We start from the raw sequence: 22,196 nt of genomic DNA, 5'->3' as shown, positions 1-22,196 counted from the left end.
TGAGGCTTCCCTTCATGCTTTCTCACAGTTCTAATCAGGATGTGGTAGAGCCTTGTGGAAAACTGGAATTCCAAATCCCACTGCTTCTAGTGCACCCGAGACATGGGGGCCCCCAATTTAATCCTCCCACAAGGCTCTTGCTAACATGTGGCCTCCTGCAAGGGTGAGTGGCTTCTCCACGGTGGGTGAACTGGATCTGGGAGGGCTTGGCCTTCATCTGGAAGTCCGATGACCTCTCTGTGTCTGTGACTTTGTGCTAACATAGATGTTTGGGAGAGTCATTTACTCTGCGGTGAGTTCAAAGTGCAGTCATCTTGTCACAGCTGCACAAATGCGCTTTATCTCCACACTCAGACTCCCCAGCTGTCCTTTCTTTACTATGTTTGCCACTTTACATGGGCTTCTTCGGTGCAGTTTACCCCAAACAGGGACACTATCCCGCAGAAACACCACGAAACCCCAAGTGAGGAAATCATGACACTTTCCACATTTGAACCCAGACCACAGGCCCACTTCAGCTGTTACCACCTGTCCGATGGTCTGAAATGTCTTCTCCATTCAGATCCAGTTTTCTTCTTCCGGACCTTCCAGGACTTTCCTTTATTTGGGTAACCTTGATGGATTCAAGGAGCACAGACAGCTCCAATCTGAGTGGTATTTCTACGTGGCTTACATCACTGGGGCTCTTTTCAGTGTCCATCCACGTTGTGACATGCATCAGTCCTTCATTCACTTTTTCATGGTGACTAAACAGAATAACACTGACCCCTTAAAACATTTCAGGTACACAGTTATCTAGTCTTGGCTGAGTTCCCACGGTTGTGCATCATTGTCCAGAACTTTCTCATTTTCCCCGATGGAGAAGGTATGCATGAAACACCAACTCCCCATTCCGCTTTCCCCTCAGCCCCTGCAGCCACATTCAGCTTTGAGTGTCTGGATACTTCATATACGTGGAATCATACAGTATCTGTCCTTCCGTGATGGGCTGATTTCACTCAGCGTAATGACTTCCAGGTTCAGTCCATCTTGTAGTCTGTGTCGGAACACCCTTTGTTTTTAAGGCTGAATCGTGTTCCATCGTGTATAAACCACATTTTGTTTATCCGTTCATCTATCAGTGGACACTTGGGTGGCTTCCCCCTTTTGGCTGTCATGAGAAAAGCTCTCAGATTATGGCTACTTGTACTTTGAATTTGGGAGGGGTCCATATACGCTGCAGTGGAATTCTGTGTCTGATATTTTGAGGAGCCACCGTATTTTTTTCCCCCACAAATTAGCCATTTTACTCCATTCCTTCACAGGGCAGAACAAGATTGCTGTTTATGGATCTTTCTTGTTTCGTTTATCCTGTTCCCTATGAAGGGACATTTGCATAGTTCCTGGGTTTTGCCCATAGTGAACATGGCTGCTATGAGTGTTCCCGTACATTTTTGTTTGTTTGTTTGAAGCAGTGTTTTCAATTTTGGGGGTGTATATCTAGGGGTTTAATTGTTAAACCATATGGTAATTCTGCTTTGATTTATTTGAGTAAATGCCAAACTATTTTACACATAGACTACACCATTTTTCACAAGTGAGGTTTAAGCGTTTCAGTTTCTCAACATCTTTTTGTTATTATTAGTTTTCTTGATCATAGTGATTCTACTTGTGTAAAAGACATCTAACTGGTTTAAATCTTCATTTCCATAAAGACTAATGATGTTTAACATCAGTTCATGTGCTAGTCACCAGTTGTATGATTCTCTGCAGAAATCTCTATCCAAGTCCTTCATTTTAAAAATGGGGTTGTCTTTTTGTTGAAGAGTTTTAAAAGCTCTTTACATATCTTAGGCAACAGACTCTTATTTGATAAATAATATACAAATATTTCCTTGCATTTGGGGACTGCCTTTTCACTTTCTGGATAGTATCTTCTGATGTACAAAGATTTAAAATTTATTTTTTTTTTACATTTCTTTTTTAAGTGAGTGAGAGAGAGTGTGCAAGTAGACAGGGTCAGAGGGAGAAGGAAAGAGAATCTTAAGCAGGCCCCACACTCGGTGTGGAGCCTGATGTGGGGCTCGATCTCTTACCCTGAGATCATGATCTGAGCCAAAATTAGGAGTCAGACGGTTAATCAACTGAGCCACCCTGGTGGCCCAGGATAGATTTTTAAATTTGAGGATATTATTTTATCTGTTTTATTCTTTTCCTTTATATGCTTTGATATCAGATGTAAAAGCATTGCTAAATCCAAGGTTTTGAAGATTTATCCCCATTTGTTTCCGCTAGAGTTTATAATTTTACCTCTTACATTTAAGCTTTAACTTATTTTGAAGATTTATTTATTTATTTGGCAGAGAGAGATCACAAGTAGGCAGAGAGGCAGGTAGAGAGAGAGGGAGGGGAAAAGAGGCTCCCTGCTGAGCAGAGAGCCCGATGTGGAGCTCCATCCCAAGACCCTGAGATTATGACCTGAGCCGAAGGCAGAGGCTTTAACACACTGGGCCACCTAGGCGCCCTGCCTTTAATTTATTTTGAATTAATGTTTATATGTGGTGTGAGGTAAGGGTCCAGTTCCATTCCTCTGGCCATGGATAGCCAATTGTCTGGCACCCTTTGTTGAAATGACCATTCTGTCCCCCCAGTGCAATGTTGTCCACCCTTGTCAGAATTCAGAGGACCACTGATGAAGGGGTTTATTTCTGGGCTCTCCAATAAATCCCACTGATCTATATGCATACTTTTTTTTAAAAAGATTTTATTTATTTATTTGACAGAGATTACATGTAGAGAGAGAGGAGGAAGCAGGCTCCCTGCTGAGCAGAGATCCTGATGCAGGGCTTCATCCCAGGACCCTGGGATCATGACCCCACCTAAGGCAGAGGCTTTAAATCACTGAGCCACCCAGGTGCCCCTGTAGGCATAATTTAAAAAAAAAAAATTTATTTTATTCATTTAAAATTTTTAAATTTAAATTCAATTAATTAACATATATATAGTATTCTTTTCAAGGGCTATGCATACCTTTAGGACAGGATCACAATGTCTTAGTTACTGTTGCTTTTTTTTTTTTTTTAAATTTATGATATATTTTTTTTCATTTTATTTATTTTTTCAGTGTAACAGTATTCATTCTTTTTGCACAACACCCAGTGCTCCATGCAAAACGTGCCCTCCCCATTACCCACCACCTGTTCCCCCAACCTCCCACCCCTGACCCTTCAAAACCCTCAGGTTGCCCCAACCTCCCACCCCTGACCCTTCAAAACCCTCAGGTTGTTTTTCAGAGTACATAGTCTCTTATGGTTCGCCTCCCCTCCCCAATGTCCATAGCCCGCTCCCCCTCTCCCAATCCCACCTCCCCCCAGCAACCCCCAGTTTGTTTTGTGAGATTAAGAGTCATTTATGGTTTGTCTCCCTCCCAATCCCATCTTGTTTCATTTACTCTTCTCCTATCCCCCTACCCCCCATGTTGCTTCTCCATGTCCTCATATCAGGGAGATCATATGATAGTTGTCTTTCTCCGATTGACTTATTTCACTAAGCATGATACGCTCTAGTTCCATCCACGTTGCTTTGTATTAAGATTCCACCATTGAAAGTATGACCTTTCGCCTTTGATTTTCTTTTTCAAGATTGTTTCCGTATCTTGTGGTCCCTGAAAATTCCATATGACTGTTAGAATTAGCTTGTGTATTTCTTCCCAAAGGCCTTTGTGAAATTTCTTGGGAACACATTGAATCTCCACATTGCGTTGTGTACTGTTGCCATCTTACCAACAGTATGTCCTTTCATCACCGTGGGGACTCCTCAGATTGATTAGGTTTCTGTTACTTTCTCTCAGCAATGTTTTGTACTTTCCATTGTACAAGACTTGCACCTTGATTACCTCTATTCCTAAGTATTTTGTCAATGTTGGTGTTGCCTAAAATGGAATTGTTTTCTTAAATTCCTTTTTGGATGATTCATTTCTTGTGTATAAAAATAAGAGATTTTTGTGTATTGATTTTTGTCCTGTAACTTTGTAGAATTAGGGTATAAATTACAAAGGTTGGTGGGTCATGCACAGAGCATTAAAGTTCCGGTCAGTCATTGCCTTGGGATCCATCTCCTGGGTCTTGCTGGCATCTGGGAGTGCTTATTGCTGTCATTTTGGTGCCCACTGGGTCTTTGACTTGAGTTAAGAGATGAGCCTGAAGGAGGGAGGTCATCAGTTAGGAAGTACAGAGGAAGGTCAGAGTGGAAGTGGGTAAAGCCCTCTTTAACTCAGAGAGCGGGGAAGCTTCAAGCCCCTGCAACACACCTTGCCCTGTTCATCGCTTCCAGCTGCCTGGTCGTGACTGGTGTCCTTTTAAGGAACTGGTGAGGTAGTAAGTAACATGTTTCCCTGAGTTCCATGAGCCACTATTAGAGCAGACTGTGAGCAGACTATTAGAACCTGAGTAGGAGATTGTGGGGACCTCCGATCTGTAGCCCATAGCTCAGAATCATGGGTGACCTCTCTGCCCAACCACTGTCTGACCACTAAGTTAACAGCATAGGGATCCAGTAACCCCATACAGCAAAGAACACAGACTTGACAAAGATTCTTCAGAAAAGTCACTAAGCCAACAGTAGCAACTACAACGAGCAGCCATAAGGAGGCCTCGTGTAAGAAAGGTCTGATTTCAGCATGCTTCCATGATAATATTCATCCACCCTGAACTCGTCAGTAGGGCCAAGTCCCCAAGCTGGGGGTCAGGTAGCTTTCAAATGTTCCACCTGCCTCTCCCCCAGCCATGAACAGCCCTGTGCTGCTTCCCAGCAGAGGAAAGTTTTCACCAAGGTCTGGAAGATGGGATGGGTTTTCCTGACTCCCCCATCACCACCCCCACCCAGGGCTGCAAGAGAGGACAGTTTCCTTCAGCTTCCCTTAATGTACCTGGTGGGGTCTGGAAATTGACAAAGAGAGATGAACAGGAGAAAAGCAGGCAAAGCATATTGATTTTTTTTTTTTTTTGGAGGGGACCTCATATGAACATGGAGACCAGCAGAGACTTTAGACCTTTGTCCTAAGAGCAGAGCTGTTTAGACAAAGAAGCAATCGATGTGGGAAGAACTGAGAGATACAGGGGTTTAGACTAGGGCTAGTATATGATGGAGAGGTAACTAGGAAGACAAAGGTTCAATTAAGCAGGTTGGTTCTTTTTGCCTTTGGGGCCCTGAATTCTTCCTTGACTCTGGTGAGAAGCATGTCCTCCCTGCGGTCTGGGCAGAGCAAGTGCCACATGGGAGTTTTCTGACCTGCTTCAGGGAAGAAGGGCTGATGCCTGGGGATCCGAGGAACCTTCCTGCTTCTGCTTTATGCCAAATTCTTTCAGTTTCTATGTTACCAAGGTGCCATATTTGGGGTAGTGTGTCCTGGCCCTCACTGGCCTGGTGCTGTGCTCCTTCTCCTCCTGGTATCCAGGACACTGGATGTGCTGCTGCGGAGATGTCCCAGCCCTGGGGCAGCCCCTTGTCCAGGGAGCACCTGCCTCCATGGTGGGGATGGAGGTTTTGCCTACGACTTCCCACATGGGTGCCCTGTTGCTAAGGGTGGCCTCCTCTCCTTGGGGAGATAGTGTGAGAGTGTGCCGATCCTACTTCGAGACACTGACTTCATTCCTGCAATGTCTACCCTGTAGTGGGATCATACAGGATTTCTAATTTTAGTGTCTTGTGGAAGCTCCATACTCTTCCCACCATGACTGTACTAACCTAGGTCAATCTGGATGATTTTACCTATAAACCAGAGATTTTTCTAGAACCTCACCAGCAGAGAACATGAGGAGAACCTTTTCATGACCTTGCTAAGTATACTAACCATAGGAACAAACTGGTAACTCAGAAAGTATTGAAATGAAGAACTGGTTCTCCTTCTCCCATGTCTGGCTAGTGTGCTGGGCTCTGGCTCGATCCCATATCAGGCAGCTGGAAGGTTGACCTCCCAGGTCGGCTGCCAGTGAGATGGTTGCCGTTTCCAGAAATTCTTCAGGGTGTGGCCGGTGTTGCCCACCTGTGCACGGATCTATTTGGTGACTTCTGACAGTGAACCCACGGGTCCTCCAGGCATGGTCTCTCCCCTGTCCCCTAGCAGAGCATCGCACTGAGGGTTTAGTGGGACAGGAGCTGCCCCCAGGCAAAACCACCCGAGATTCCCACTATCCCTACATGCCCTCCAGATGCTACTCAGTTACTCCTGAGCTTCTGGTGTCTTCCTGGGATGCTGACCTGGCTGTTTTTAGACAGCTCGTCCAATGGTACCCTCATTTTCTGGGATGGGGATTTGCTGGAGTCTGCGGTGTGTTGGGCTGCCTCACCTGGATTGCTTCTTGAAGGTACATCGCTGGGCCATCTGAGGACCCAAGACTGTGGGTCTGTGGCCTGGAGGGTTTCTGAGCAGAGCTGGTGGGATGGGAGGGCTGTAAGGCTCAAGACAGGTTTCCAGAAAGCTGTTTGTGGTCCCTGGCATCCTACCAGTTTTGAATCAAAGCCCTGAGAGCTTTAAAATGTCAGCAGTATTACAACGTGGGCCAGAAAATCACATGTCTCCGTGTGCCTAACCCGAACTAAACTATTGGCCGCTTCTTGCACTTGAGCCGAGTATTTGGAGGATTTGGAGTCAGGGCTTGAGGGGAGGTTGTGGGCCAGATTCTGTGTTTGGTGACACAGGCCATCCAGAAAGCTTGTGCTGAGCCTGAGGAGGGGACTGTGTGGAGACCCCAGCTGCAGACACTGCTGTCGGCTGATGCCCCCTCAACCTGCCCCAGGGCACCTACTTCTGGGGGAGTGCGTACCCCTCCTCTCTGCCTGAGGGGTCTCTCCTGCATCAGGGGTACCTCCTCCCCTAACAGTCACTGCCAGCCTGCAGCCTGGGAGGGTGGATACCCCAATGACATCCAGCCCTGGGGTCAGATCCCATGTGTGTGGGACGTGGTCTCCCAGCAGGCCTGAGTGCCAGGCTCCCCGGTGCTCACTCTTCTCCTGTGGGCTCACTATGGCATGTTCCCCCTCAGGCTTCCTGGGCCCCACTCCTCCCCTGCTCAGAGACCACTCCTGGCCCAGGCTCCACAAGCTACTGGGAACATGTCGTCTGGACCTTATGGACTCGTGCTTCCATGGCCGTGACATGGGCACAGGCTGGCCTCACAGACTCGTTAGGGAGGACCCAGTGCAGGATGTGCAGGTCACTGCAAGGGAATTGCCAAGTGACCCCAGAGGGAGCACACAGCCTGCACAAAGCATGGGGCTCATGGAGCCATGTGCAATGTGGGCACCCAGCCAAGGGGCACAGGAAATCCTGGCGAGGATGCCCTGGTGGGGGGAGGGGAGACCACCGAAGGGTCACAGGAAAGGCAGGAGACAAGGAAGATGACCGGACAGATCTTCCCAAGGAGGTCAGTGGAAGGATCAGAGGCTCGCAGAGACCCTGGGAACACTCGGAGGCCCTGGAGATGTTGGCTGAAACACTGTCATTTGGTCAGAAAAGTTGTGTCATACACCCCCAGTCAACGCTGGATGATTTGTTGCTTGTAGGAGTCAGGGAGCATGGGGCCATTAGCACTCACGCTGCATGAAGTCTAAGATGTATTTACTTTTCATCACTTTTCAGGACTAGATTTTCCTGAGGAAGTGCTAAGCATGGGTCTCTCCATTGTTTTCTTTGTGCAAGGGGCCTCTGTTTTCAGGAGCAGATTCCAGGTACTCATCACCACTGCTAGCCCTGAGGACTGTCCACTGGTCACCTCCCACAGTGGACATGACCACGTGGGTTGGGGGTGCTCAGTGATGAAGCCCCAGGGCTCAGTACAGAGTAGGAACCCCAGATCCTTGCTGAATACAGGAGGGCATGGGAGTGGGAGGGGGGGAAACGAGAAAGGCGGGGGAAGGAGGGAGGCAGAGATGGAAGGGAGGCAGGGAGGGAGTAAGGGAGACAGTGGAGAGAAGGAGAATGGTAGGGTGGGAAGGAGGAGGGTTGAGAGGGAGAGAGGAGAAAGAGGGAGGAGTATCAGAGGGAGGGAGGGAAGATGAGAGGGAGGAAGAAGAAGGAGGGAAGAGGGGCAGGGTGGGTGATGCAATGGGGAAGGGAAGAGGGGTGGAAGGGAAGGATGGGGACATGGTGAACGGGAGAGTGAATAAATGAGGTAGGGAGGGAAGGAGTGAAACCACGAAGCCAGTTGTATACATCAGGAGCCATTATTTAGGGTGAGGTCCAAGGGCATCACAGCCCGGGCCCTGGATGGTGGCACGGGGCACGTCCCTCTGTCCTCTCAGTGCTGAGCTTCCTTCTCCTCTGCTCTCTGTAACCCTGGACCCATTCTACATCCTCAACAATTCTGAATGATCCCAGAAGCAGGGTGGCAGGAGGGGGTCTCAGGAGGGGCTTTCTAGATCTTGTGGCCCCGACGACACTGGGACAGTAGCTACAGGACATTCTGCCATAAGGACTGGGACCGAGGATCCCATCCATCTCCTTAGGCATTAGCGCTGTTCCATTCCCTGCTCTCTTGCCCACCACTGGACACTCCTGATGATACATCTGTGAAAAACCACGCCAGGTTTCTGGGGGTGAGTCCCAGGCTAGCACGGCTAGGTGAGGGGTGCACCTGCTGCCTGGGATGGGTGCTGCTCACTGTTCCCCAGACAGAAGGGCTTGTCACCCTTTTTCCAAGGGACTTGCATCGGACCTCCGGTTCTTCACATTCTCCCCAGGGCTGTCAGTCCCCGGACCGGACTCCTGCTGTTCTGAGGGTGACTGGCGCTGCCTCCATAGGGTTTCCTTTGCCAGTGTCCTTTCCCGGGAGCTCCCGAATCTGACACATACTCCCCACGTGCCTATTCTCCCCCCTGGACTTGCATGCCTTTGGTCTCTGTCTCTGGAACCACGTGACTTGGAGCCCGGTTTTGACTAGAATCAGGTGAAATGCTTTTCTGGTCTTGGGTTGTGAGCGATGTGTTTGCCCTCTGTCGTGTGCTTCCAGTTTTCTGCATTTCCCTGGTTTCTGTGTAGGCCACAGAGGAGCCAGCTGTCCTGTCTGGGGCAGGCTGTGGTGTCCCAGCTGAACAGGGGTCTCACCCCGAGACTGTGCCCATAAATCCTAAAGTTGCCTCTGTGATTACATCTCATCTGTAATCCATCGGGCATGTCAATATCAAATAAAGGAAACTCTATGTTAAATAAACACAGAAGAAAAATGAGTTCCCTTTCAAAATCAGTGGGTAGACACAAAGGCACCTGTTGTGTGATTCCACGTACAGAAACATCCAGAACAGGGAAAGGAACAGAGAGAGAAAGCAGCTCAGGGGTTGCGAGCATCTGGGTTGGAGGAGAAAGGGGCAGGGAGGGCTTTGGTTTCAGGGTGCCCTTTGGGGAAGGAGATATCCTGCAGCGATGTTCTATGGTGTGGTGGGAGAGCGTTGGGAATGTACTTAAACTCATGACGCGTTTAATTGAAAACAAGTAATTTTATTTAAAACAAATGATAAATAGTATATAGAACACGGAAAGATAAAATAACAATCATTATGTAGCAGAAAGGGAGAATGTACACGTTGGGGACGAAGCATTCCTGTAAGTCGCCAGGGTCGGGGGATAGAACAAAGGGTAACTGTTCTAGGAGCACGGCTGTGGGCTCCGGAGGGGGCTCTAGGAGCCCTGCAGATGGAGGAATAGAGGCAGGGATTGGGAAAGGGTCAGACTGCCCTGGGGCAGGGGCAGACGTCAGCTCCTCCTGGACAGAGTCAGCCTCTCTATGGGCAGGTGGCCGGTCACCTGCTGGCTCCCGGTCTCCTGCTGAAGGCCCTGCAGGCACCATCCCCGCCTCTGGAGCTGCGGATGCAGTTGGGGCCAGCTCTGGCTCCTCCAGTGGAGCAGCTATGACAGGAGAAAAGCTCAGCCATGTGCCTGCCTCTCCACGTGCCTTTGCAGAGACAGAGCTCAGCCCAGGGCCTCCCAGAGAAGCCACAGCCAGGGAGGAACCCTCACCGGGACATCTCCCTGACTGCAGTCCACCCGCTGCGTGCTCTGAGCCCAGTCCTGGCTCCTGGCCTCCCACCAGCCCCTGGAGTCTCCTGTCCTTGGGACCCGGCACCGACCCACCCGCAGACACCCGCATGCACCCAGCCCCGGCCTTCTCACCCTCAGGCTCGGCCTCCATGGGCTCCGGCTCCTGGACTACAGGGTGGCGTAGACACGTGGGCAGTGTCAGAGGCCTTCCCACGGACTCCCCAGTCCCTGCTCCTGCAGAGCCTGGTACGGTCACTCTCTTGGTCAGGGAGATGGAGTGGGTGTCCGCCAGCCTCTTTCCTATTTCATCATCACTGGTGTTCTGCAAGACAGGCACCAGTAGCCAGCCCAGACCATGAGAGCCCTGCCCAGCCATCCTCACTGTCTTCCTGCCCACTCCCCCTGCTGCTCCCAGATCAGACACAGACTGGTGCGTGCACAACCCCACACAGGAGACAGGGACCCATACCTGCAGGACACGGGATAAACCCTGGGGGAAAGCTAGCAGCCTCCCACACCCACATCCCACCTGGCCAGCCTTGAGGTGGGGTGTGAACATGAACTACCCCCCAGGCATCTGACCCCTTGTCAGCCTGTTCTTGAATGGGGTGGGCGCACCTCACATGAGCCTTCTTTACACACACACACACACACACACACACACACACACACACGCAAGCATGGGGAGGGGACCTAGGGCCGCACAGGTTGAATCAGAGCGTGTGGGGCTGGGGGCTGGCTCCGGGCCTCATGGTGTTACCTTTCTCTTCTTTTGGCCAAATGGCCAGAGACGTCGGGCAGCCCGGAGACAACATCCCCAGTGTGGGAAAATGTGTGCAGGGCATGCTTTCTTCAGCTTGCAGCCTCTGGGTATAGGGACGCAGCACCAGAACATGTTGCTTGATCAAAGATCTGCAACGAAATGAGCTGGGCAGGGGGCTGTCTCAGAATGTGGGTGCCTGGTTACCTGGGTTCCAAATTCTGTTGGGCTTTATTAGCAGGGAAGTGAGGTCACCACTGCCTGGGGCCTGCTTACCAACCACTTCCTCCTCACACAAGACCCTCCCGAGGGTCCCCCTCCCCCACGTGCTCAATGCCCACCCTCTACTCCATGTCTTGTCCCTACTGTGACACCCATACAGCCCACCCACAGCCTCTGTGAGGCCTGGGTGCAGTCGGTGTCCCCACTGTGAGGACACAGAGCTGGGTTCAGACTGGGTTCCTGCTCATGCCCAGGGCTTTGAACCTGGACAGACCCTGTGCCTCTCAGGGCCTCCCCAGTCTCCCCACCTGCACAGTGGGGGCTTCCAGCTTCTACTGCTAGGGACGCCATCAGGGGTACGACCTACAGTTATGCTCTGTACCTACTCTCACAGGAGGCTGGTACGCACACGCGGCAATGCTAGGATGAGTGGGGGGCTGGGCAGGACATAGAACACAGATCAGAATGGCCTGGATCTTCTCTGGGGTCCAGGCAAAGCCACCCTCCTTCTGCCTGTCTCCCAGCCCCTGTGGGAAGGTTTTAGTGAACCTATTCTGACCTTGTCTTCTCATGACACAGACTTCCAGGGAGAGACTCTCATTAGCTTTAGGCCCAGGACCCGGGCCTCATCTGTACCCATGTGCTGGGCATTCCCACAGTGGTTCTTGGCATTCCCGAATCCTGGTCACACATCCCTGTGGAATTCTCTGCCCTCCAGGGGGATGGCCTGTGTGATGGCGCTCTAAGGACTAGAATAGGGCAAAATGATGGGGTGTTGTTTCCAACCTAATGAAGAAAGTCTATGACTTCTCCTAGTTCCCTCTCTTGTGTTCATTCTCTTGTCTCTGTCTTCTCTGTGTGTCTCTGTGTCTCTCCCAGGAGCAGGAACTGGGGGTTCTGGGGTGATGTGAGAAACCTCAGAAGCCTCCCTTCTCCTCGTTACCCTCTCCTGTCATGGTGCTTCGTTCCTTCCTGAGGCCTCCTCACCCTGACCAGAGCACTGACTCTGGAACCTCTTCCAAATGGGGACCCTGAGGCTGCAACGGTGGGCGGTGGTTCCTGGGCTTGGTCCCCAGACCAGCGGTTCAGTGCTCTGCCACATTCTGCAAATCCAGGTCATCAGGTGGCCAAGTCCCCAGGCTGTCCTGTGCTCAGAAGGACCTCGAGGGAGTACAAAGCATTTTCCCAGGACTGGGAGCACAGTGGGTCGGGGATGGAGATCCAAGGCCAACAGACTTTTCCACAAGCCTGCAGGACCCTAGGGACATGCCATCTCTGCAGTCCAATTGACAAAGAGTAAATGAGGCCCTTTGTGCTGTAGCCCCGTCTGGACTTTGGCATGGTGGGGGGGTGATCTCTTCCTATTTCCAGTGGCCCAGGATGGTGATGGACACCAGAACCCAGACCCTGTCTTCTCCCAGTGCCCTGGCAAACCCCCTGGGCTCCTTGGGGAACCTTCTGACCATCAACCTGGCCTGTCACCCCTCCCCATGCTATGGATCTGGGTTCTTGCCAGGGGTCCTGAGGCCCCTGTCCCATGGCTCAGCTATCTCTGACCTCTTTTTCCTTGCCTCCTTGTCACCCACCTCACTCCCAGGATGTTTCCCCATCTGATCCCCAGCTGGGCCTTCTGAGTGGTGTGTGTGTGTCTGTGTGTGTGTGTACATGCAGGTGTACATGCCTCCACCTGGCTGGTGTGCTCAAGTTCATGTCCCCACGTGGGACAGGGTGGGTAGCTATCCTCAAGGATCTGAAGGGCTCTCACCCCCAATGCGAACCTCATGGGGGGGTTGGGGCTGGCCTATGACTGGAGAGGAGCCCCGCTTCTTGTACTCTGTACCCCTCATTTGTCCTGGGCCAGTCCCTGAATCTCTTGACCCCAGGTTCCCGACTGTCCCTGAGGGCTGGACATGGAAATGCTTGAACTTGGCCACTCCTCCAGGAGTAGGTGGAGGACAGGTGCACCAGGCACATAGGCCTCCCTCCCGAGAGGGCCAGGTGTGCACAGAGGCCCTGCACACAGCACCTGTACCATGAGCCAGCCCTGCAGCAGACATGGTCTGCACCTGACCAGTCCCTCGTGTTTCCTTAGCACCACCAAGTGGTCTATGGCCCCAAAGTCCGCTGAGCCCCGGAACCATGCTCATCCTGGGCAGAAAGGCTCCATGTACAAGGTCAGGGTACAAGACATTTGGGTATACAAAAGTCACTGAATATCTCCCATCCAGGGTCTGGGAATGCAGACTCACTCCCAGGGTCCAGCTAAGTGCAGGCCTGTCAGCATCCAGTCCTCCCTGCAGCCCCAGGAAATCCAGGTGCTCCAGGAGGCTGCTCACTCATTACAAGCTAGAGCCAAGCCAGCCCTGTGGGGCCTGGTTTTGGGTCCTGGAGCCCCACAGTGAGGAAAGCTGATGCGGGACAGGAGCTGGGAGAGGACAGGGTGGACTGTCCCTTGGGGCTATGGCTCCCAGGTCCCGCAGACTCTGTTGTGTGCTGGCCCCTAGAGCATCCAGATGCTAGCTCCACGGTAGGCTCCGGGAGGGAGACCAGAGTGTGGCTCTTGCTATCTCATACATGTCTCTCTATCCTATAGCTATAGCCTGTCCCACCAGCAGCACTCCCTCCCCTAGTCGGCCAGCAACACTGTCAGGGCCAAGCTCAGGGGCCAGTGTGTGGCTGGAGAGGCAGGGGAGGGCTCACTGTGGGCTCAGGGAGTACCTGTCTGGGTTAATGGGGGCTCCAAAGCACTGGCCTTCCAGCGACCTCTGCTGAGCAGCCCTGTGACTGGAACCATCTGCCTCCCCTCTCTGGGCCTTGTTCTCCAGCTCTGTGCAATGCGGTGATGCTGAATGATCGCTATCATGGCAAGAGCATGTGGAGTGCTGATGGTTGACCTAAGCTGGGCACAGAGCCTGGACTGCAGAGTGCAGTGGGGGATGGTGAGCCGTGTCACCTGTGAGCACCCGTGCCCCAAAAGCCATGCAGCCCTTCCATGCAGCTGCCAGGCCCCTGGGAGACTACACTCCTGGCACCAGGTCCCAGTGTGTGGCTCTTCCTCAGCAGTGGACAGGGTGTGGACACCGGGACATGGGGCCAGCTCCTCCCTCTGAGGGCACCAGAACAAGGAAGACTTTCCTGGGGTCCCCCAAGGCCACGTAAGAGGGGAGGTGGCTGCCCCCAAACAGTACATTGAACTTCTGTTTCTGTTGGAATCTAAGCATGGGGGTTTGGTTCTTTCACCGCTGGGCAGACTAGACACAATCTCCCTGACTCCTCCTCGAATGAAGAGCTCTTGCAGTGTCCTGGGCTTCCTGGACCTGGAGATGGGAGAGGGGCCAGTCCTCTCCCTGGCTGTGAAGGAGATCCTCCCAAAGACAGGATCGTTTCAGGTCATGATCCTGGGCCAGAGTGGGAGACAGCCCCTCATGGCTCCCGACTCTGGGGCTGAGGGTGCCTTTCTCAGGGACAGCAATGCCCACTGAATGAGGGGGCTTAGAAAGATGCACGCCTGGTCTTGCCCCAGGATGATGGCTGCATTCCCTACCTCTGGAGGAAGAGGGACATCCTCTGTGTCTCCGGGCAGGGGGGGTCCTCTGACCAATGAGCAGGCCCTGGAAGGGTCTAATCCATCTCTGGAAGTGCACCAGCACTGAGTGGGCCAATCGCTGTCCCTACATGAACACGGACAACATGCTAAGGAAGCACCAAAGGTGATCCTGGGCAAATGGGCTGTGTCTGGCGGGACTGGTGGCTTCAATGCCCTCCAGCAGGCCCCCTTTCCCTGGATGGGAATCCTCCTGGAGTCTCTGTCCTCAGAGCTCTGTTCATGCTGGTTTCAGGCCCATGAGAGGGACTGTGGTGTGTCCTAGAAGGCTCAACCCCAGCCTCCCTCCTGCACACATCACTGCTCCCCCAGAAGCAGGGGCTGCTGTTCCCACATGCCCTACACAAGGCTGGCTTAAGGCACTGGTTCTCTCCAAGGCCCAGCTGCTCTGGCTCTGTCACATACATGGTGGCCATGGCTGCCTGGCTGGGCCAGAAGTCCCAGGAGAGCTCTCCTTTCCCAGGATTAGGGTTCATATTCCTGGCCAAAGTCCCATCTGTCCTCTGCTAGAGAAGGTGAATTCCTAGGCCAGTTGGTCCTCAGGTGCCTGAGGACATGGGGGTCCCCTGGAGAGAACGGTGATGGGCAGCCGTAACTGGGTGAGCAGCACCCATCCCAGGCCGCAGGTGCACCCACCACCTAGCAATGCTCATACTCAGACTCACCCCAGGAAACTCTGGCATGATTTTTCACAGATGTATTTTCAGGAGTGTTCGCCACTGTCCACAGTGGTGGTGGAGATCGCAGGGAATGCACCAATACTAATGCCCAAGGAGATAGGGGGTGGCTCAGTTGGTAAAGCCGCTGAATCTTGATTTTGTCTCAGGATGTGGTCTCATGGTGTGGGATTGAGCCCCATGTAGGGTCTGTGTTCAGTGCAGTGTGAGCTCACAATTCTTCCCCCCCCCGCCTCTCCCACCAGTCTCGTGCCACACTGTCACTCTAAAATAAATTAATAAAATCTTTATAAAGATGGAATCATACAGAGTGTACTTTAAAAAAAAATCATAAGGAATCCCAACATTGATTTTGCCATTTTAAACATTTTCATTATAATGTCCGGTAGTGTTACTGGTTATTTACCCTAAGGATACAAATGTGATCCGGAGGGGCAAATGCACCCGAATGTTTATAGCAGCAATGTCTACAATAGCCGAACTATGGAAAAAGCCTAGATGTCCATCAGCAGATGAATGGATAAAGAAGAAGCGGTATATATACACAATGGAATACTATGCAGCCATCAAAAGAAATGAAATCTTGCCATTTTCGACGATGTGGATGGAACTAGAGCGTATCATGCTTAGTGAAATAAGTCATTCGGAGAAAGACAACTATCATATGATCTCCCTGATAGGAGGAAGTGGAGATGCAACATGGGGGCTTGAGGGGGAGGAAAAGAGTAAATGAAACAAGATGCGATTGGGAGGGAGACAAACCATAAGAGACTCAATCTCACAAAACAAACTGAGGTTGGCCGGGGGTAGGGGAGTAGGGATAAGGTGGCTGGGTTATGGACACTGGGGAAGGTATGTGCTATGGTGAATGCTGTGAAGTGTGTAAACCTGGTGATTCACAGACCTGTACCCCTGGGGCTAATAATACATTATATGTTTATTAAAAAAAAGATTTAAAAAAATGCCTTATTCTTTCTCACACAGGCAGCCCTGCATTACCCGTACTAATGAGAGATACCACAAGTTCAGCCCTCATATATATATTTGACCTTGTGTTTTTCCATTTGATATTTGTACCCCAAAGTCAGTGTCTGGATTGCTTTCTTAACATCACAAGAATAATGACATGGTCACGTAAAAGTCTGGGTCTCCATAACCACACAACATGGCTCTGGGTCAGATAAGGATGAAGATGCAACCTCTTCCCATGAAGCAAAGCCCACACCCCCAGGGATCCTGACATGCCTCACGGCGGATGAGTTCCATTGCTTGGTGGAGTTGTCTGAGTGCAGAGGATACAGGCACCTTTCTGGGTTCATTCTGTTTTCTTCATAAATCCCCAGTTCCAGTCACAAATCATTCACCGGGTCATGTCTCAGAGCCCAGGATGGGCCACCGGGTGAGCAGACCCCACGGAGAAGGCTAGATATCCGCTGGGAGCACAGAGAGCCGCTTCCTGTTCCCTCAACAACTTACATTCCTCACAAAGGGCACTGCACCCTGTTACAGCTCTGAGGCTGTGACTTTCAAAAATAATTTCCAATATCAGGAAGTGGTTCACAGAAGAGAAAAACATGGACCCCCACAAAGGATTCGTGGACTATTTCAGAAGACTGCTTTCCCATTGTTTAATTAAAACAGGAAAGAAAAACACAGAATGCCCCATTCCACTGGGAGGTCTGATTCAGTCAGTGATTGAAAGAAGAGCAGGAAATAACAGAGGAACAGATGTTCTGATGACTCGTCATTTCTACCATCCAACTTTTGAAATGTCACCCACATGCAAAGAATGAAGCCCAAACCAGCGTCTCGGCCTGGCAATGCAGAGAGGTCTGAACTGGAGTGACAGGGACAGACGACGAGGTTGTGTGTGTTGGGGGAGGCTGGTGGCACAGAAGCAGGTGTTCCGCCAGCTCTCCACCTGTGCCTCACCTGTGCTCAGCCAGGAACCTGCTCCCCGCCCTGACCTGTCACAACTGTCACATGGGGGATACTCAGCCACCCCGGGAGCCGGCCCTGCCCACAGCCTCCTACAGAATGCACTCCGCTCTCCTCCGGGACCCCTGTCAGCTCCACCCAGCCCTGGAGCTCCCCTGTCTGCCGCAAAGCTCCAGGATCCCCCCCTTCCAAAATTACACTGGCTCAAGGCTTTCATGAGAAAGGCAGGAGGCTCCCTGAATGGTTAACACCTCCTTTCCTCTTCTGTCGTGGTTCTCTGCACTTACCTTCCTCCCTGGGCAAACTGTAAGTCACGTATCAATGGAACATGAACATGCTCTGAGATCTGAATCTTTCCCTGCAGCTGTCGGAGGACTCCTTGTGCACTAAAGTACCATATCCTACGACAGGGGGTTTTAAAACTATTTTTTACAGAATTATACAGCCCAAATCACCTCATTTTTAGTTGCCCTTCATTAGGCAGAACAGTTTCTGTGTAAAAAGTCTTTCCATAGATAATACCTGCCAGCAATTTCATAAGGAGGAAACAGAAACTCTGTGCGATAACCTGACTCACCCAGCATCCGGCAAGCAGTTCCAGAACTCACCCCAGGGCTCCTCATGCCAAGCCCCTTGAAGCCACCAGCATGCCTCTATCCAAGAGAATTCCCAAAGACTCCCTTGCTGGCTCCACCAGAAATGAAACTACAGAGAAAATACGGCATAGCTGAATATATAGATGATCCATTTAGTGAAACTAGAAAGTCAAGTTTAACTTTTCAATGATAAAAGTCTGCTCTGAATAATTTTGTATTATTCGTCCTTAATTGTAACTCTTATGATGAAAAGACTAATCAGTTAGGAAACATCACACAAATGACAAGGCATCATCCAAGTCTCCTTCTGACCTCAGACAGCTACCTAACTCTAGATGCCGGCCACTCTCCCACAACCTTGGCCCAATGAAATAAATACCATTAGATGAAGGAACAAATTACATGTTAAAAACACGCAGAGGAAATCTCATCTTCCTTTTCTAATCAAAGCGACTGCCTAGGAAAGAGATATTCCAAACACCTTCGTAAGCCAGAAATGAACAGAGAAAATGGGACCCCCTGCCACGTTCTCCCTGCAGGGAAACTCAGGAACTCTGGCGCCCAGTCTAGATTGCTGACAGCTGCTTCAGTTTGACTTTGTGGCTGCACTAGAGACAAGGGAAAAGCCCAGGAGGTTTGGGGTTAAAGAGAAGTTTTACCTCCCATCCTGACATGGATGTGACGTTTCCCCCAGTGTACCTGCTGCTTTCTCTGAACGCTGACGTCCTGTGACAAGCCGCATGACTGACTCAGATGCTGATTTCAAAACTTTGGGTCTTATGGAGCCAGAGTGGGGAAGTGTTGTCAGGTGGAGATAAGAAGTCATCTCTGACCCAAGGCCTGCTCCAGTTTCTAGAAGGGGAGACACGTGCTTGTTTCTTCAGTAGTAATTAGCTTCATTCTAAAGTTGACCAATGGCACCATCCTTTCTGGAGAAGTGAAGTTACTCTTCCTTCCTATGTTTATTTGTTACAAAGAGAGAGACAGCTAGAGAGGGAACACAAGCAGGGGGAGTGTAAGAGGGTGAAGCAGGCTCCCTGCTCAGTGGGGCAGGATCCCAGGATCCTGGTAGGTAGATGCTTAACTGACAGCCACCAGGTGCCCCAAAATTACTCTTCCAAAACAACTCATCTGTTCTTCATGCAACTTGAGGGGTGTCTGGTTTACTCCAGCTTCCAGGCCCCACCCGGAGCACCCTCCTGCAGGATCCTGACAGCCCAATACCACCAGTCGCAGGGGGTAGCTCTGGGACTTCTTACTGCTACATCTGTGCTTGGGGGAGCAGGAAGCTGTATCATCCCATACAACCCCGACATCCTGGAACCACCATCCATGGGGGACATGAAGCACAGTGCTGAATGAAGTGGGAAGACTTCTCTGGGGCTTGTTAATGCCACACCTGTGCCTGGGCGAACAGGGGACACCCTGCTGAACTCGAGGTTCTGCTCAAGGTCCATTACCTGCACTGTCTGTGCCAGGGGACAAGGGGGTACCCCACTGTCTTAGGGGCTGTATGCAGTCCTTATTTGCACTCTTCCCGAGGAACACAGGAAACCCTGAAATGTCTGCAACCCATCCCACAGAAGCTCAAGTGAGTGGGCGCCCTGGAGTTCAAGGGTCTGGGGGATATGACCAGTTGACGGACATCAGGCAAAAGAGACTTGTTCAAGGGAAAAAGAGAATTCATCTGAGTTCCTGGGTTTAGCACATTCCATGGGGCCTTCTAAGACCATAGCCTCCCACCTGGGCCCACACCCTACCCCCAGAACCCCCACCCCAGTGCCCAGAGCATACTCACCTACCCAGGACCTCCAACCAGGGTCTCTCAGAGTGCCCCTTCCCTGCCTCACCTCTGCATCGCGGGGCAGCTCTGGGTCCTCCCCACACGGTGACTGGTCAGGGAGGGTGGTACCCTGAGCCCACTGGATGCAGCGCCTGCCTGTACCGGGCAACCTGCCTTCATGTCCCACACCCTATGAGTGCAGGTGGTCCCAGAGGTGCCGCCTCGCTCCAACACCTGGCTTGGTTGCACAGGCATGTGTGGGGTTGTGGGCAGGAACCACCCCCCCACCACACACACACACCGGGCCCCTTCCATGAATCTCTCTAGCTGCAGACCACCCTCAGAGCCCTGTCCCTTCCCTTTCTGCACCAGCCCTGCCTGCAGAGCTGTTCTTGGCTCCCAGCAAGGTCAGCTGCTCTCAGACCCTCCCAGGCTTGGGCTTTAGGAAATGCAATGGTTTCCCACATTCCCAAGGCAATTTTAAGACCCAAAAAGTAATGCTGTTAAGTGGGAAGAGCTTCCCCTTCTGATCTTACCCATGGAGTGGACAGTGCTTCTCAGACCTTCAAAGCATCCTTCTAGGATGAGCCCAGTTGTGCTGGAAAATACAAATATAGGCTTAGTTCCGGAGGGAAGTTCCAGGATGAACTGCTACCCTTCCATGCTGTTGGGAGTTGTGAACCAGGAACATCTACTTTTCACTTACAAAAAAACATACTGTTACTGTTGGCACTAAATGAACGAACCTTTTTTTTTTTAACGATTTTATTTATTTATTTGACAGAGAGAGAGATCACAAGTAGGCAGAGAGAGAGGAGGAAGCAGGCTCCCCGCAGAGCAGGGAGCCCCATGCGGGGCTCGATCCCAGGACCCTGAGATCATGACCCGAGCCGAAGGCAGCGGCTTAATCCACTGAGCCACCCAGGCGCCCCTGAATGAAACTTTTAAAAATATTTTAGAGAGAAAGGAAGAGAGTTTTATTTAAACCCAAGTCCAGACAGCTGCCTGGGAGACACAATCTTCACAGAGAAGGGAGTGCTCCAGGGAAGGAACATTGGGGCAGGTTTATGACACCATTCCCTTGGACGACAGAATGAAATAAAGTAGCTCATTGTCGGGACACTAATTTAAACATGAAGTGACCCCTGGATGCACTAAGTGCTTTCCTTGCAGATTTTGACTAATGTAAGTCACAGTCCTACCACATAAACACTGCAATGGTTGGGAAGTAAGTAATTGTGAGTAAAGGAATAGTTTAGCAATGTTTATAAGCATTGGCTCACTTTGTAGAAGAGACTGAGCAGTGTTTTTAAATACTATTTCAGACCTGTCTTACACCACACTCTGAACATACCAGAGCCTAAATCAATTTTTTTAAAAAAGTTCTTTCAGTAACTCTAATATCAGAAAAATATTAGAATGTCTCAATTCCTGGGGATCTTTGAGTATCTTATTCAGAGGTCTTGCACAGAGATAACTGTCTTAATCATGATGGGCAGAGGTTAAAGTCCAGCTCAATCTGCTCCAGTTGGCCACACACCAAGAAAATCCTGAGACTTGAGATGTTTCCAGATCAGGAGGACCTGAGATAGGAGGGAAATAGTACTGTGTATGGAAGGACAAGGCATTTGGAGTCAGTCTGGGGATCCCACTTGGGTTTCTGACACTAAAATCCTCTATGACTCGAATCGTCTCTGAGCCCCTGTCTCACCATCCAGAAAATGTGCCTAATAGTATCTACATCATAGTTAAGATGGAGAATTTCACAAAGAGCTGGTGTGATGGCTCTCAAGAGCAGGTGATCAGGAAGCCATGATTACTATTGGGGTCTATTTCTTTTCCGGAAGAAAGAACACATGTTCAACCCATATTTCTAAGAGATGACTCACGAGATGATTTTCAAACCTTAAGGAAGGTCAAGAAGCTGTTATTGTGTCATATTTCACTCAGAAAGCATGCTGTTGGACTGGTGAGGACGAGACAGTAGCACAGACATCACTAGGGGTGTGGAGCTTCCCATTTCCATATGGCCATGCTGTCCCCCTTAGGTCAGGGCCACCAGAAAGGGCAGCTGGGGAGGACCATGGGCCAAGGCTGCCAGGTGTGGCTGGGCAGGGAGAACTCTGACATAAGGCTCAATTCCTGTCTAACTCATTATAGTGCTCTTCACAGATAGAATGCCACTGTCTGTGAGCCTTGATCTAGGAAAGGTTGAGAATTTCCCTGGTGATTCCCTCTCTGACCCTTAGGATATGCAGCAAAGTTGCATTTAATTTTTAAACACTGAGTGACTTCCTGGTTTTCTTTTCATTATGACTATGCCTCAATTCCCCTGTGGCCTAAGAAAATAATCCAGTTAACTTCAGTCTTTTAAAATATGTAGACTTGGGGCGCCTGGGTAGCTCAGTGGGTTAAGCCTCTGCCTTCAGCTCAGGTCAGGGTCTTAGGGTCCTGGGATCAAGCCCCCCATTGGGCTCTCTGCTCAGCAGGAGCCTGCTTCCCTTCCTCTCTCTCTCTGCCTGCCTCTCTGCCTGCTTGTGATCTCTGTCTGTCAAGTAAATAAATAAAATCTTAAAAAAAAATAAAAATATGTAGACTTGACTA

The 22,196-nt window shown here is 50.8% G+C and overlaps 1 protein-coding gene across 1 annotated transcript; it reads right to left on the bottom strand.

Annotated features, from left to right (window-relative positions):
- Positions 1–7,081: 7,081 nt before the first annotated feature.
- CDRT15L2 (CMT1A duplicated region transcript 15 like 2) lies at positions 7,082–14,553 on the bottom strand. Its single transcript, XM_046011856.1, has 5 exons — positions 14,539–14,553; positions 10,773–10,924; positions 10,145–10,334; positions 9,556–9,880; positions 7,082–7,196 (listed from the first exon to the last, which is right to left on the bottom strand). The coding sequence occupies exons 2-5, from the start codon at positions 10,905–10,907 to the stop codon at positions 7,082–7,084; spliced, it is 765 nt and encodes a 254-aa protein (XP_045867812.1). The 5' UTR covers positions 10,908–10,924; positions 14,539–14,553.
- Positions 14,554–22,196: the final 7,643 nt, after the last annotated feature.

This window comes from Meles meles, chromosome 7, assembly GCF_922984935.1.
Source record: "Meles meles chromosome 7, mMelMel3.1 paternal haplotype, whole genome shotgun sequence".
In the NCBI taxonomy this organism is placed as follows: domain Eukaryota; kingdom Metazoa; phylum Chordata; class Mammalia; order Carnivora; family Mustelidae; genus Meles; species Meles meles.
Note: the sequence above shows the minus strand (reverse complement) of the source record. Positions and strands in the feature narration are given on the sequence as shown.

Coding starts and splice junctions, on each gene's coding strand:
- CDRT15L2 (XM_046011856.1), bottom strand. CDS start 10,907: ATGTTCTGGTGCTGCGTCCCTATACCCAGAGGCTGCAAGCTGAAGAAA. Junction 9,881..10,144: donor CATGGAGGCCGAGCCTGAGG/GTGAGAAGGCCG, acceptor CTCCTGTCATAG/CTGCTCCACTGGAGGAGCCA. Junction 7,197..9,555: donor GAATGCTTCGTCCCCAACGT/GTACATTCTCCC, acceptor ATTCCCTTGCAG/TGACCTGCACATCCTGCACT.